The 15,242-nt window shown below is 39.5% G+C and overlaps 1 protein-coding gene across 2 annotated transcripts in view; it reads right to left on the bottom strand.

Annotated features, from left to right (window-relative positions):
• The window catches only part of LOC113440291 (uncharacterized), a 65,504-nt gene that overhangs the window by 15,104 nt on the left and 35,158 nt on the right, over positions 1-15,242 (bottom strand). Inside the window, exons 30-38 of one of the 2 annotated variants that reach the window (XM_087920980.1) lie at positions 11,155-14,902; positions 9,818-11,025; positions 9,182-9,265; positions 7,882-8,126; positions 6,346-6,514; positions 5,605-5,855; positions 3,797-3,980; positions 2,092-2,329; positions 603-781 (exon numbers count right to left, since the gene is read on the bottom strand). In XM_087920980.1, the coding sequence (XP_087777106.1) occupies positions 603-781; positions 2,092-2,329; positions 3,797-3,980; positions 5,605-5,855; positions 6,346-6,514; positions 7,882-8,126; positions 9,182-9,265; positions 9,818-11,025; positions 11,155-14,902 (6,306 nt within the window). Of the gene's footprint in view, positions 1-602; positions 782-2,091; positions 2,330-3,796; positions 3,981-5,604; positions 5,856-6,345; positions 6,515-7,881; positions 8,127-9,181; positions 9,266-9,817; positions 14,903-15,242 lie in introns of both variants that reach the window. The other variant, XM_026706595.2, reaches the window with a different exon arrangement.

Here is a 15,242-nt window from a genome sequence, read left to right as displayed (position 1 = left end):
AGTCACTTTCTCTTAGCCCAATTCACTTCACAAAACTGTTGTTGTGGGGAAAATAGGAGGAGGAAGGTGTGCTGGATATATTCACTGCCTTGAGTTATTTGTAAAAAGAATAAAGATGGGATATAAAGAAATATTTTAAAATAATCATATTCTGGAATAGAGGTGGGCAGCTATGGCCTCTTTATGACTTGTGACTTCAATTCCCAGAATTCCTAAGCCAGCATGGTTGGCTCAGGAATTCTGGAAGTTAAGTTCTCAAGTCATAAAAGAGTCATAGTTCTCCACACCTGTTCTAGAAGAACAAAAAGACCAATATTAGGGAGCAGATATATCTGAATAATGGAATACAGGAAGGAATTATCTAAAACTTATGTTCTAAGTGCAACTTCCAAGAATGGGAATCCACTCCTTTTCTTCCCAGTACTTTACACATTTCCTGCTACCTTGCATTCTGCTTTTAAATTCTTCAAAAACAATAATAAAGATTGAAAAAAGATTGGGATACAAGATGCAGATGTTTGCCCGTGTCACCTTGTTGTTCAGTTTGTATGGTTGACTATTTGTCTTTTAACAGACGCAGAAGCACCTCATTCTCTACTTACGGCATTTCCCTTCAGTTTTGCTCCTCCAGTCAGCACAAGCCCCATTAGCCGTACAAAGAGAGGCATACATGTCAATGTAGAGGCAGCTCAAGGAATCATTGAAAATCTGACATGTTTCAATGAGGCAGTTGTCATAGAATTTTCTTGGAGACAGAACTTTATGGCAATCTGCAAAAATACTTTAAAACCAGGAGATGAAATTAACATAATATCAATTAAACAAGCTTGGTTTTTTTTTTTCATGGTGAAGGTGCAACTGAAAGAATAAGCTTTGTGGCAAAACATGATACCGAAGCATATAAAAACTCTGATTCTGCACTGCTAGGTCATATTCCTAGATGACTATTCTGTCTGATATATAAGAAAGCCGAAGAACGTTCGAATATCTGGTAAATAATACAAAGCAATGCTTAATTCTGTAAAATATCATAATATTACTACAGAAGGTATATGTATAGTTGGGGAGAGCATTCCTGGCCCAAGGACAGGTTGTGGACTGAGATAGCCTCCCATCTGAACTGCTGTTAGAATCGCTGCTTCTTAGCTCAATAATAGGATAATGCCCAGGTTAGGGTCTATTATGCTATTATGCTGGTGAATCTCCCTTTCCTATCATTGTGCCAGATGAGTGACAGGCTGCTGAGAAGCAAGAGAAAGAGGAGAGAAAGTCTTGGTGAGTGAATAGAACTGGGGAATAGGAGTAGCTTGTAGACATCTATTTGATGGACTGATATAGGACAGATTGGAATATTCTTTATTGGCCAAATGTGATTGGGTACACAAGGAATTTGTCTCCAGTACATAAGTTCTCAGTGTATGTACAAACAACAAAGTGATAAGTCATAGATCCAAAGTCTATGGAGATTCTCAGTCATCCAGGTCATGGTTGTCCCAAAAGTGCTTTTTAAAGAGGCAACTGGACTTCCTTGTTCTTATTTGAAGATGTTTCACTTCTCATCCAAGAAGCTTCTTGGATGAGAAGTGAAACATCTTCAAAGAGAAACAAGGAAGTTTAGTTGCCTCTTGAAAAAGCACCTTTGGGTCATAGATACAATCATAAACCATAACATACAAACAACAAGTGATAAATCATAAGATACCAATAGGAGAAGATAGTAGGAAAGATGAGAAGTAGGAAAGATGAGAACATGAGGATAATAGCAATTCAGCCTCACTACATGGGTAAATACTGTATATTTAGGGGTAGGGTTAGTCTTCATTATGGCCAAATTACAGTGAAGCAGGGAACCTGACCCTCAAGCAATTCTGCTGCACATGCTAGTAAATGTTTCTGCATATAAATGGATATAGATGTGTGCTTGTGCATACACCTCACAATCTTTCATATGATGCATATTCAGGTCCTGTCACTGCTATTAAAAGTAACTTTATATTTGATGAGCCTCCAATGTTTTCTGGGAAGCTCTCATATTATTTATTGTGCTAGAGACAAAAGAGGACATGTTTGCAAAAACTGAGTTTTACTTACTCGCTTATAATCAGCTGGCACAAAGGTGATGGAAAGCTGCAGGGTGTTGGTGTTGGTGTAGCCTCCACTGATGTAGTTGGCACAGTTGTGCTCACTATAGGAGGTGTTGTTGGCCCCACCTGACAGTAGGGCTTATTGATATCAGGCACTTGCCAGTAGATGGCTGATTCTGAGCAGGAGTCAGCTTTCTGTCCATTGGGCTTGCGACAATCATCTGACTGGTCATTTGAACAACTCCCTAGGAATAAAAAGAGGCAAATCATAAGTAGGTTAAAAATGCAAGTTGTATGAGTATGCAGCATGCCTACTTGGAATAACATTTGGATGGTGGAATGGATTTGCTATTTCAATAATAAGAAATAATGATATAATATGGGCACATTTCTGTAACACACAAGCACACACACACACAATGTGGCTCTGAGTATTAGTGTCTATTTGTCTATTTGCCTCTGGCAGAGGCCCACGGTGCCTCTTCCAGAGAAAACGGGCTCCCAATCTCAGTTTTCGGCTGGGACAGCCTCCTGCAACCCTTTGCCAGTGAAAACAGAGCTCATGCGGCTCTCCTGTCCCAGCCGAAAACAGAGATTGGGAGCCCGTTTTCTCTGGCAGAGCGTTTGGATCACCACAGGACCCCCTTGACATGAGTGATGTCAAGATGGCCATGCCTACTCTGGCCATACCCATCTGTGCCCCCTGAGGTCAAACACAACCCTGATGTGGCTCTCAATGAAATCGAGTTTGACACCCCTGCTTTATATTACTCCGTCTTCAGTCTGATCTAAGTATGGCATATAAAAATCATACATTGCAATGACTTACCTGTAAATGAATACTTCAGCTTCAACCATAACAACACAAGAGCACACAATAGATACAAACTCAAGGTTAACCGCACCAAACTTGATTGTAGGAAATACAACTTCAGCAACAGAGTGGTCAATGTCTGGAATACTCTACCTGACTCTGTGGTTTCTTCCCCAAACCCCCAAAACTTTAACCTTAGACTGTCTACTATTGACCTCACCCCTTTCCTAAGAGGTCTGTAGGGGGCGTGCATAAGCGCACCAACGTGCCTACCGTCCCTGTCCTATTGTTTCTTTTATTTTTCTTATATGTACCCATTTCATGTATTCATAACTATGTATATTCTTATCCATATTATCTTGTAAGCGATTGACAAATCAAAATAAATAAATAAGTAAATATATCAAGTCACTTAGAAAGTGTCATCACCGAGCCCACACGGCTTGCCTCACAAGCAAAACTGGGCCAGACTTAATAAGAAACTGGATAGGAAACCACCTGGAGAACTCCAATGCTATTTGTTAAGACTAGAAATGTGAGAAATATCCCAGGAAAAACATGTGAGAAACCATTTGCATCACACTGTTTAACCAGTCTGCATGAATGGAATTAGTGAAAGCTAAGTTCACCTTGAAGGCATTTTTATTTCTGAACTGAATCAAACCATTGATTCAGCTAGCTAGACGCAGGTAGCAGCAACTTTGAATTCTTTTATAAATGGAAGTATAAGGAGTTGGAAAGACAAATATTCTGACTGTTAAACATCATCTTACTGCTAAACTTTATTTTATTATTGATTATTATAATAGTGGGCATGTTCACATATTAATTTATTTATTTTGAAGGTACTGCCTTGAAGAGAAGGTGCTGAAGTATTTTGTTTATTCTTGTTACTTACCACACTGTCCTTCTGTGTTGCCTTGAAAGAGTTCATATGGAAGCATAATGAAGAAGGTGAAACCATTGAAGGAAACAAAACTATCGATGTCAAGCATTTCAATCGTCATGGTAACACCAGCTCTAGTAGCCACGATGCCATCTTTGGCAAAACCCTCTTGGACAGACTCATTGCCAAAAAAAATCTAGAAACAGCAGGATAAAGGAGATTGAAGAGCATACTGCAATGTAAACCTGAACAATTTACCTTATGCCATTTTAATGCGTTTTAGTTCAACTGCTTCTATAATGCTTATGTTCTGCTGCCTTTTAGAATTTTTTTTAAAATATAATTTGTTTGTTGTAACCTGCCTTTCCTCCAAAGTACTGTTCAAGCTAACATCATCATCATCATCATCATCATCATCATCATCATCATCATATTCTGACTTTGCAACAAACCACCTTACTCAGAACTGCCAACATACCGAGGCATTGCCTTAACAGCTCTTAGGTCCTTGGTTAGGATTTGAACTGTTAAGTTTTTACCAGTCCCAGACTGTGAATCGAATTGAAAATTAACCATTATAATAAGAAAAAGAAAAAAGCTATTTGTATATGTGTATCCATCTTCCTATCTATCTATCTATCTATCTATCTATCTATCTATCTATCTATCTATCTATCTGTCTTTCCACACATGCATGTATGTGTATAAGTATGTGTGTGTGCACACACACACACAAACGTACACATACATATACACATACAGACAGTATGTATGTATGTATGTATGTATGTATGTATGTATCTCTGTATGTGTTTCCCATATGTGTGTTTCTTCATCTATATTATACAATGATAGAATAGAATTATTTTTGGCCAAGTGTGATTGGACACATAAGGAATTTGTCTTCAGTGCATAAGCTCTCAGTGTACATAAAATATATAAGTGATAAATCATGATCATAATCATCATAAATACATTCATTATGCATCATAAGATACCACACTTAGTGATAGTCATAGAATACTAAATAAGCAATCAACATAAATCATACTAGGAAACTAAATAAACAATATAAATTGTAAAGATACAAGCAACAAAATTATAGTCATAAGTAGAATAGGTAATAAGAAGGATGAGAAGGATAATAGTGATACAGTCTTAGTAAATAGTTTGGCAGTATTTTGGGAACTAATTGTCCAACAAATGATGCCCAACTGTTTAAAGTTGCAACCATACATAATCGCCAATAAAAAAATTTCCCTGAGTATAAATGCAGCTGGCTGAACTGTTCAGGCTTGCAGCTTCCGAAGGTATATAATCAATGGGCAACTAGAATGTGAAGGGCTGGATGTTTGAATGCTCTTCTGTCCCTATCAAACATCTTTTCCAAAGGGCAGTATTTTGATTTGGTAGGCTTCTTTTCACATTGGAAATGGCTTCAATTTATAATGGTGCTTAGTGGTAGCCTGGAAGTAGCTATAAAAAACACTTCCTGGGCCACTCTTCCAACATTATGTGGCTCTGTGGGTCATCTGGAAGCTTCTAATTTCCCCAAGGTGTGGCTTAATGGCATTGTTTCTAGGAAGATATTTATCTGAACTTTAAGAAATTTATTTGTAAGGGGAAAAAATACACCATAAATAAACTTTATTTTGAGATTAAGGTTAGAGTAATTGGTCTGTCCTAAATATAGTTCAACACATAAAAAGAAAAACAAATACTTTTCTCTTGATAACTATAAGATTCAACAACTATTTTGCAATATTGTCTTATCATAACTATCTCTTTCACTATTATTTTTTAAACCTGTGACACATTACCTTGTTAACTCTCACTCCTTCATGTATTTCACTAGTTAGTCGGACTTCCATAGACTTGTAATATATTAATAGGGATCTGGAACAGGTTTGATTAGCAGCTACATCACAGAAGTCATTGTCAAGCAAAATTCGGAGGTTTCCGTATTTATTCACAATCTCTTTCACCAAGATGTAAGTGCAATTGCCATGAAAAGTGTAAGAAGTGCCGTCAAAAGTCATAAAATTGTAATGGTCCCAACCCTTACAGAAACCTATAAGAAAAAATTAAAAAGTACACAATTAAGTGTGCAATCTTTTTTAACCAAGGATATTTAATTCACCACTGAAAGAATTAGTATCCATGACATTTGGAGGACTACAGAGCTGTCTTGTAACCATGAAAATGAGTGAATAAGTCCTAACTTGGCTGATGCTATAGGTCAGTGCTGTCAAACTCCTGCGGGCTGAATGCGTCATGCGCTGGCCACGCCCATGCCTGGTTTAGCGAAGGGGAAAAAAGTCCTGATATGTCACGTGACTCCGCTGTGATGACATGAGTTTGATACCCCTGCTATAGGTGATATATACATGCAGATATATATGAGATAATTGCATGTTACATAATATTAAAATATACATATTTTTCTTCCAGGAACCAAAGTTGGAATGCTACAAGTAGCTGCAGAAAGGAGATGGAGTTAAACCTGACAGATCTTACTCCTTTGTAAATATGAATATTGTACTGCAATCTATTTTGCTTACATTCACACTCATAGCGTACTATGCAACCATCTTTATCCACTATTTTCTTTGGTTCAAGTCCACTGGCACAGTTGTTCTTCTCAGCTTGTGGGAGCGGCACCATAACAATTCGGTTGTTCCCCTCACATGTTGCTTTAGTGCAATTATTAAACATCCACGTTTCATTATACTGGGAGGCAAAGAGAATATTATTCATTATACTGGGAGGCAAAGAGAATATTATTCATTATACTGGGAGGCAAAGAGAATATTATTCTAAAATTATTGACATCATTAAAAAGAAAGAAAGAAAGAAAGAAAGAAAGAAAGAAAGAAAGAAAGAAAGAAAGAAAGAAAGAAAGAAAGAAAGAAAGAAAGAAAGAAAGAAAGAAAGAAAGAAAGAAAGAAAGAAAGTCAATTAGGAAGCCATGGGGACCTTCTATTTGGGAAGCAAATAGGGATCTTTCCAATATGGAGCAATAACACCATTTGGGAAACACAGAGTGCCACAAGGGAGCAGCCACTTGATTTTGTCTAGCCTCATAAGATAATCAGGTATACGTTTGCTTAGTACCTGTATGAGTAATTACTAAGAAATCCTAGGCTTTAAACTACACTGGAAAAAGAATAGAAAAAAATTCATGACAAAAGTGCAATTGCAAATTATTTCCATAGTCTTGCCAGGAAAATTGCATGAATGTGTCCAGGAAGATACTATGAGTGGAATAAAAGAAGACATGCTTTGCATATACAGAGCTCTATTCAATCTTCTGCCTCAAGGACTGTGATTGTGAAAGACCCATGCTCGGAACAAGGAGAGTGAGCTAATGAAGACGGGGCTAAAATAAAGACCTGAGTATAAAGGAAGAGCCACCGTTGCTAGTTGTGCCCACCCAAGGACTGTAACTCAATAAAGAAGAGCATTGAGTGCTATGCCAATAACCTCATTCCTTCTTTCTCTTTCTGGATGTTATAGTTGTTGGCAGTGTGCTTTCTGGAATGCAGAAATCTCTGTCAACGTCTGTCATTGGATGGAATGCTGCTTACTGCAAAATGCTAAAACAAATCAATGGAAATACTGGTTCCAAAGCAGATCACCCTTTTAGAAAGTGAGACCAACAGGAATCTTGAAAGCACAAGGCTTCATTTTATGGATCCATGCTCACAGCAAGAAAAAACAAATTGCAACGGGGAATTTGAACATGGGCCTCCACATTCCATGGCCAACATTTGTTGTTTTTCATTTCAAGGAGACTTGCAGGAGGTCCTTTCTTTTGTTTTTAGAGCTTATGTGACACTTTGCATTTTGTCTTCTAGGTCAGATACTTGGCAAAGAGTAGATGTAGTCAGAGTGGGCTTTGGGAATTACAAGAAGGTGTTTGGGGACTCCATGCTATCACTGCAGATATAAACCTCCAAAGTTTGCTTTACTGAAGGCAAACATTTAGAAAGTTGTGCTCCATTAATTTAAATTCCCCATACAAATCTAGTAAATGTCATATTTCATCCCAATTATAAGAAAATTGTATTTGGAGTGCACAAGAAAAATCACATTACCTTTCTAGGTGGATCCACATCAGGGCAATCTGGTACAGGAGTTGTGAAAACAATTTCTGTAGTACTTGGAGTTTCTGGAGTAACAGTTGTAGAATTGAGAATAGGCAATGTTCCTGAGGTTGTAACTGATGGACGGGGAGTCGTTGTAGGGCAGGATACTGGATACCTCTTAATTTCACAATTTGCATCACAGATTGCAATAAAATGGCATCCAGAACTATCGGTTCTGTTATATATTACTTCCCCTGTTTAAAAGAATCAACAAATTAAAAAGTAGCATGCACAAATGCTATGAACCCAAACACATAATTAAATGTTAAATGCATGTGTAATTCAAACATTATGTTTTTGATCACAACATGTCATTCTAATCAAGTTTATGCAGACATAAATCCGGTATACTGTTTAAGCATCAGGATGATTCAAGATGTGTTCTTTGAATGGAACTGGAAACCATTGTTTTTAGTGGATATTACTCCCCCAAAATTGTGGATGATATTACAGCTTTTGTGATTTATCATGAGCAAATATCAATTCCCAGGAAGAGAGAGAGAGAGAGACAGAGAGAGAGACAGAGAGAGAGACAGAGACAGACAGAGAGAGAGAGAGAGACTAGCATGAGGATCAATAATCATTCCTTTTCCTCATCTAGCCCCAAATGGTGCCGGACAGAGATGGATAAATAATTTATTCCACCCCATTGCAAAAGTTTCCTGAATCTAAGGGAAACTAAAAGGCTATATGCAAGCCAAAACTCATAGTTTAAAATATTAAGCAAAATTATTAATAATTGAAAATTAACACTTTTATTAAGAAAAAAGTTTCCTCATGAGGTCAGGAAAAATACACATCAAAAGGCACATATTAACAGAAATGTTCACAAAAATCATCCATATTATACAAACTGGGAGAATAAGAAAAATGCCTGAAAATAGAATTTATAGCCTTGTCCATCTCAAGTCTGAGGATCCTGGAAAGACACAAATCTCATTATCCAAATGCTGGGGAGCAGAGTGGCAAAGTATACGTTGCTCTCCCCATAAAAGGAATGACTGGCATATGGTAATGAATCTCTAAGAACCAATATCCTAAAATAAAACATTCAAAATAGGAACTGATGCTTTCAGGTGCATTATAAAATAAGAAAATGTTAAATGTCTGAATAAATGAGAGCATTTTCATTAGCTTCTCAGCAAAACAGCTTTCCCCAGATAAAGCAGTCGAAAACTATAATGTACTTATGTGGAAGGGTGAACTCTAAATATATGTACAGTAAAAGCATTTATTGAATGAAACTCACCAGGAGAAAATAAAGAATCAGGAGTTCCAGATACATGGCAGAAACATGGAGTTGCTCTGCTTAAAGTAGTTGCTAGTGTGGAACCTGTTATTTGATAAAGACACAAAATATAACATAGAAATAACCAAATGACAGGAGATTGATACCAACTGGAATTGTAATACCAAAATTTAAAACTGCCCTTCATAAATTATGGCAAGAAAAAACTCCCTATCACTACAAAAATCAAAGTTAATTCAAAAATTCTGCAATTACATTTAGGACAACAGCTTTATGCTTAGTAGAGTCATTCACCACTGACTATTTCAAATCCATATTTATTGAAAATACTGTTAGAGAAATCCAGTCCTAGACCACATACTGTAGCATGAATAAAGCAAACCTGAATGAAGAAGTAGTTTCCTTAAAACATTGGAGCAAATGCAATTTCCCAATAAAATAGATAAATTGTCACCACAGCAAAATCAATAAATATGCATTGAAAATGGGCCTGAAATGTCTTGCTGAAAACATGTAAGATAATAATGAAAATGACATTATATACTTTTCTTTCCTCTCTCTTTTTGGTATCATCAAAAAAATATTTGACAGACTGTGTTGACAGTGAAATAGAAAGAGTTGTAGTTCTTTACTTACCAGTTGATATTCCGAAACTCGTAGAGACAAGTGTTGACAGTGGAGGAGAAAGAGTTGTGGTTATCTGCTTTCCTGTTGTTACTCCTGTGCTCGTAGAAACCAGGGGTGTGCTTGTGGAAACAAGTGTTGAAAATGGAGTAGGAAGAGTTGTCGTTGTTTGCTTTCCTGTTGTTACTGCTGCACTGGTTGACATCAACGTGGTGCTTTGGGTTGCAGTCGGTGTCGTTGATATAATTCCAGAGGTGACTGCTCGTGTTGATGGTGGAGTAGGAAGGGTTGTGGTTTTTTGCTTTCCTGTTGTTACTTCTGCACTTGTAGACACCAGGGGTGTGCTTTGACTGGTGGTCGATATTGTGTGTGGTAGGATGGATGAACTGGATGTTGTGGAAGTGTATTGTGTTTTGGCTGATGTAGGTTTGGAAGTTACTGATGTTGTGAGTTGTTGGCAATGGCTGTAATCACAACACAGGAATTTCACCTGGTAGTTGAGACATTTATATGGTTTTTTTGTCTGCTCGCTATGGTTGCACACAAGTCCAACTTTGACATTGCAATGGATATTCTGATCAGGGGCAGGATTTCTAGTGTGTGCGTAGTCCTTTGCCTGACATTCAATGTCTTGGGGATGCTCACAGACCAGTCCACGTGCTCGTAAGTCTTCAAAGCGCTCAAAATCACCATCAGGGTTAGTTTTTGGATTGTGGTCATCAAACCATTGGGTCCACTGGCATTTAGGAGGGCAGGATGTAGATATGGGCTGCATTGAACTTAGTGTAGAAGGCTGGGAAGTAGAGAGAGTGGTGCCAATAACAAGTGGAGTGGTAGATTCAGGTATTGATGGTGGAGTAGAGAGAGTAGTGGTTGTTTGCTTTCCTGTTGTTACTCCTGTGCTTGTAGACACCAGGGGTGTGCTTGGACTAGTGGTGGATGCAGTGGAGATAATTCCAGAAGTGACTGGTTGTGTTGATGGTGGAGTAGGGAGAGTAGTAGTTGTTTGTTTTACTGTTGTTTCTCCTGTGGTTGTAGACACCAGGGGTGTGCTTGGACTAGTGGTCAATGCAGTGGAGATAATTCCAGCAGGGACTGGTTGTGTGGATGATGGAGTAGGGAGAGTAGTGGTTGTTTGCTTTGCTGTTGTTACTTCTGTGCTTGTAGACACCACAGGTGTGCTTGGACTAGTGGTTGCTGTAGTAGAGATAATTCCAGAGGTAACTAGTTGTGTTGATGGTGGTGTAGGGAGAGTAGTGGTTGTTTGCTTTCCTGTTGTGACTTCTGTGCTCGTAGAAACCAGGGGTGTTCTTGGAGTAGTGGTCGATGCAGTGGAGATAATTCCAGAGGTAACTGGTTGTGTTGATGGTGGAGTAGGGAGAGTAGTGGTTGTTTGCTTTCCTGTTGTTACTCCTGTGCTTGTAGATAGCAGGGATGTGCTTGGACTAGTGGTAGCTGTAGTGGTAGCTGTAGTGGAGATAATTCTAGAAGTAACTGGTTGTGTTGATGGTGGAGTAGGAAGGGTTGTGGTTTTTTGCTTTCCTGTTGTTACTTCTGCACTTGTAGACACCAGGGGTGTGCTTTGACTGGTGGTCGATATTGTGTTTGGCAGGGTGGATGAACTGGATGTTGTAGAAGTGTATTGTGTTCTGGCTGATGTAGGTTTGGAAGTTACTGATGTTGTGAGTGGTTGGCAATGGCTGTAATCACAACACAGGAATTTCACCTGGTAGTTGAGACATTTATATGGTTTTTTTGTCTGCTCGCTATGGTTGCACACAAGTCCAACTTTGACATTGCAATGGATATTCTGATCAGGGGCAGGATTTCTAGTGTGTGCGTAGTCCTTTGCCTGACATTCAATGTCTTGGGGATGCTCACAGACCAGTCCACGTGCTCGTAAGTCTTCAAAGCGCTCAAAATCACCATCAGGGTTAGTTTTTGGATTGTGGTCATCAAACCATTGGGTCCACTGGCATTTAGGAGGGCAGGATGTAGATATGGGCTGCATTGAACTTAGTGTAGAAGGCTGGGAAGTAGGGAGAGTGGTGCCAATAACAAGTGGAGTGGTAGATTCAGGTATTGATGGTGGAGTAGAGAGAGTAGTGGTTGTTTGCTTTCCTGTTGTTACTCCTGTGCTTGTAGACACCAGGGGTGTGCTTGGACTAGTGGTGGATGCAGTGGAGATAATTCCAGAAGTGACTGGTTGTGTTGATGGTGGAATAGGGAGAGTAGTAGTTGTTTGTTTTACTGTTGTTTCTCCTGTGGTTGTAGACACCAGGGGTGTGCTTGGACTAGTGGTGGATGCAGTGGAGAAAATTCCAGAGGTGACTGGTTGTGTTGATGATGGAGTAGGGAGAGTAGTAGTTGTTTGCTTTGCTGTTGTTACTTCTGTGCTTGTAGACACCAGGGGTGTGCTTGGACTAGTGGTTGCTGTAGTAGAGATAATTCCAGAGGTAACTGGTTGTGTTGATGGTGGAGTAGGGAGAGTAGTAGTTGTTTGCTTTCCTGTTGTTACTTCTGTGCTTGTAGACACCAGGGGTGTGCTTGGACTAGTGGTCAATGCAGTGGAGATAATTCCAGCAGGGACTGGTTGTGTTGATGATGGAGTAGGGAGAGTAGTGGTTGTTTGCTTTGCTGTTGTTACTTCTGTGCTTGTAGACACCACAGGTGTGCTTGGACTAGTGGTTGCTGTAGTAGAGATAATTCCAGAGGTAACTGGTTGTGTTGATGGTGGTGTAGGGAGAGTAGTGGTTGTTTGCTTTCCTGTTGTCACTTCTGTGCTTGTAGACACCAGGGGTGTGCTTGGAGTAGTGGTCGATGCAGTGGAGATAATTCCAGAGGTGACTGGTTGTGTTGATGATGGAGTAGGGAGAGTAGTGCTTGTTTGTTTTACTGTTGTTACTCCTGTGCTTGTAGACACCAGGGGTGTGCTTGGACTAGTGGTTGCTGTAGTGGAGATAATTCCAGCATGGACTGGTTGTGTCGATGATGGAGTAGGGAGAGTAGTAGTTGTTTGCTTTGCTGTTGTTACTTCTGTGCTTGTAGACACCAGGGGTGTGCTTGGACTAGTGGTTGCTGTAGTAGAGATAATTCCAGAGGTAACTGGTTGTGTTGATGGTGGAGTAGGGAGAGTAGTAGTTGTTTGCTTTCCTGTTGTTACTTCTGTGCTTGTAGACACCAGGGGTGTGCTTGGACTAGTGGTCAATGCAGTGGAGATAATTCCAGCAGGGACTGGTTGTGTTGATGATGGAGTAGGGAGAGTAGTGGTTGTTTGCTTTGCTGTTGTTACTTCTGTGCTTGTAGACACCACAGGTGTGCTTGGACTAGTGGTTGCTGTAGTAGAGATAATTCCAGAGGTAACTGGTTGTGTTGATGGTGGTGTAGGGAGAGTAGTGGTTGTTTGCTTTCCTGTTGTCACCTCTGTGCTTGTAGACACCAGGGGTGTGCTTGGAGTAGTGGTCGATGCAGTGGAGATAATTCCAGAGGTGACTGGTTGTGTTGATGATGGAGTAGGGAGAGTAGTGCTTGTTTGTTTTACTGTTGTTACTCCTGTGCTTGTAGACACCAGGGGTGTGCTTGGACTAGTGGTTGCTGTAGTAGAGATAATTCCAGAGGTAACTGGTTGTGTTGATGGTGGAGTAGGGGGAGTAGTGGTTGTTTGCTTTCCTGTTGTTACTTCTGTGCTTGTAGACACCAGGGGTGTGCTTGGAGTAGTGGTCGATGCAGTGGAGATAATTCCAGAGGTAACTGGTTGTGTTGATGGTGGAGTAGGGAGAGTAGTGGTTGTTTGCTTTCCTGTTGTTACTTCTGTGCTTGTAGATACCGGGGGTGTGCTTGGACTAGTGGTTGCTGTAGTGGAGATAATTCCAGAAGTAACTGGTTGTGTTGATGGTGGAGTAGGAAGAATAGTGGTTGTTTGCTTTCCTGTTGTTACTCCTGTGCTCGTAGAAACCAGGGGTGTGCTTGTGGAAACAAGTGTTGAAAATGGAATAGGGAGAGTTGTCGTTGTTTGCTTTCCTGTTGTTACTTCTGCACTGGTTGACATCAAGGTGGTGCTTTGGGTTGCAGTCGGTGTCGTTGATACAATTCCAGAGGTGACTGCTCGTGTTGATGGTGGAGTAGGAAGGGTTGTGGTTTTTTGCTTTCTTGTTGTTACTTCTGCACTTGTAGATACCAGGGGTGTGCTTTGACTGGTGGTCGATATTTTGTGTGGTAGGGTGGATGAACTGGATGTTGTGGAAGTGTATTGTGTTTTGGCTGATGTAGGTTTGGAAGTTACTGATGTTGTGAGTGGTTGGCAATGGCTGTAATCACAACACAGGAATTTTACCTGGTAGTTGAGACATTTATATGGTTTTTTTGTCTGCTCACTATGGTTGCACACAAGTCCAACTTTGACATTGCAATGGAGATTCTGATCAGGGGCAGGATTTCTAGTGTGTGCGTAGTCCTTTGCCTGACATTCAATGTCTTGGGGATGCTCACAAACCAGTCCACGTGCTCGTATGTCTTCAAAGCGCTCAAAATCACCATCAGGGTTAGTTTTTGGATTGTGGTCATCAAACCATTGGGTCCACTGGCATTTAGGAGGGCAGGATGTAGATATGGGCTGCATTGAACTTAGTGTAGAAGGCTGGGAAGTAGGGAGAGTGGTCCCAATAACTAGTGGAGTAGTAGATTCAGGTAAATAAGGTGGTGATGTTTTTGTTTCAGCAATTGATGTTGTTCCTCCAGTAGTTTTAGTAGCAGGTGTTGCTGTCAAAGGACCACATGGTTCAAAATTGCAGCAGTAGAATCTGACCTCATAGTTGTAGCACACTGGTGGAGTCTGATCCTTGTTATTGCAAATCAAGCCATCAGTTGGTGTGCATATTACATTTTGATTGAGAGAATGCAATGTTTCATCAGGAAGTTCTTTTGCTCTGCATTCCACTTTATCTGGATTTTTGCAAAGATTATGTCCTTTGGCTCTTATATTTTCTGGAGTTTCATAATCTCCACTGGTTGATTCATATGATGGATAGTTAAGATCATACCAACCCATCCATCTACAAACTTTATGCACACACATTGTTGTTCTTGTTGGAATTGACTCTGTAATATAAAACATAATTGTTTCAATAATATGTATCTACATTTATTCTCTAAATGTAGATATCTTTAAAAAACAGCAGTACTCTTTGTGATGCTTTTATCTTTAAGGAAACAAAATAGAAAAGATATTTATGTACAGGCATTCCTTGACTTACAATAGTTCATTTAGTGAGCCTTTGAACTTATATACTGAAAAAAGTGACTTATGATCATTTTTCATACTTATGACTATTGCAGCATCCCCATGATCATGGGATTTACATTCAGATGCTTGACTTACATTTATGACGGTTGCAGTGTCTCAGAGTCATATTTTCCTTTGCTTTGGAAAATATTTAAT

Source organism: Pseudonaja textilis, chromosome 1 (assembly GCF_049901715.1).
Source record: "Pseudonaja textilis isolate UNSWEBS1 chromosome 1, rPseTex1.2, whole genome shotgun sequence".
NCBI lineage: Eukaryota > Metazoa > Chordata > Lepidosauria > Squamata > Elapidae > Pseudonaja > Pseudonaja textilis.
Note: the sequence above shows the minus strand (reverse complement) of the source record. Positions and strands in the feature narration are given on the sequence as shown.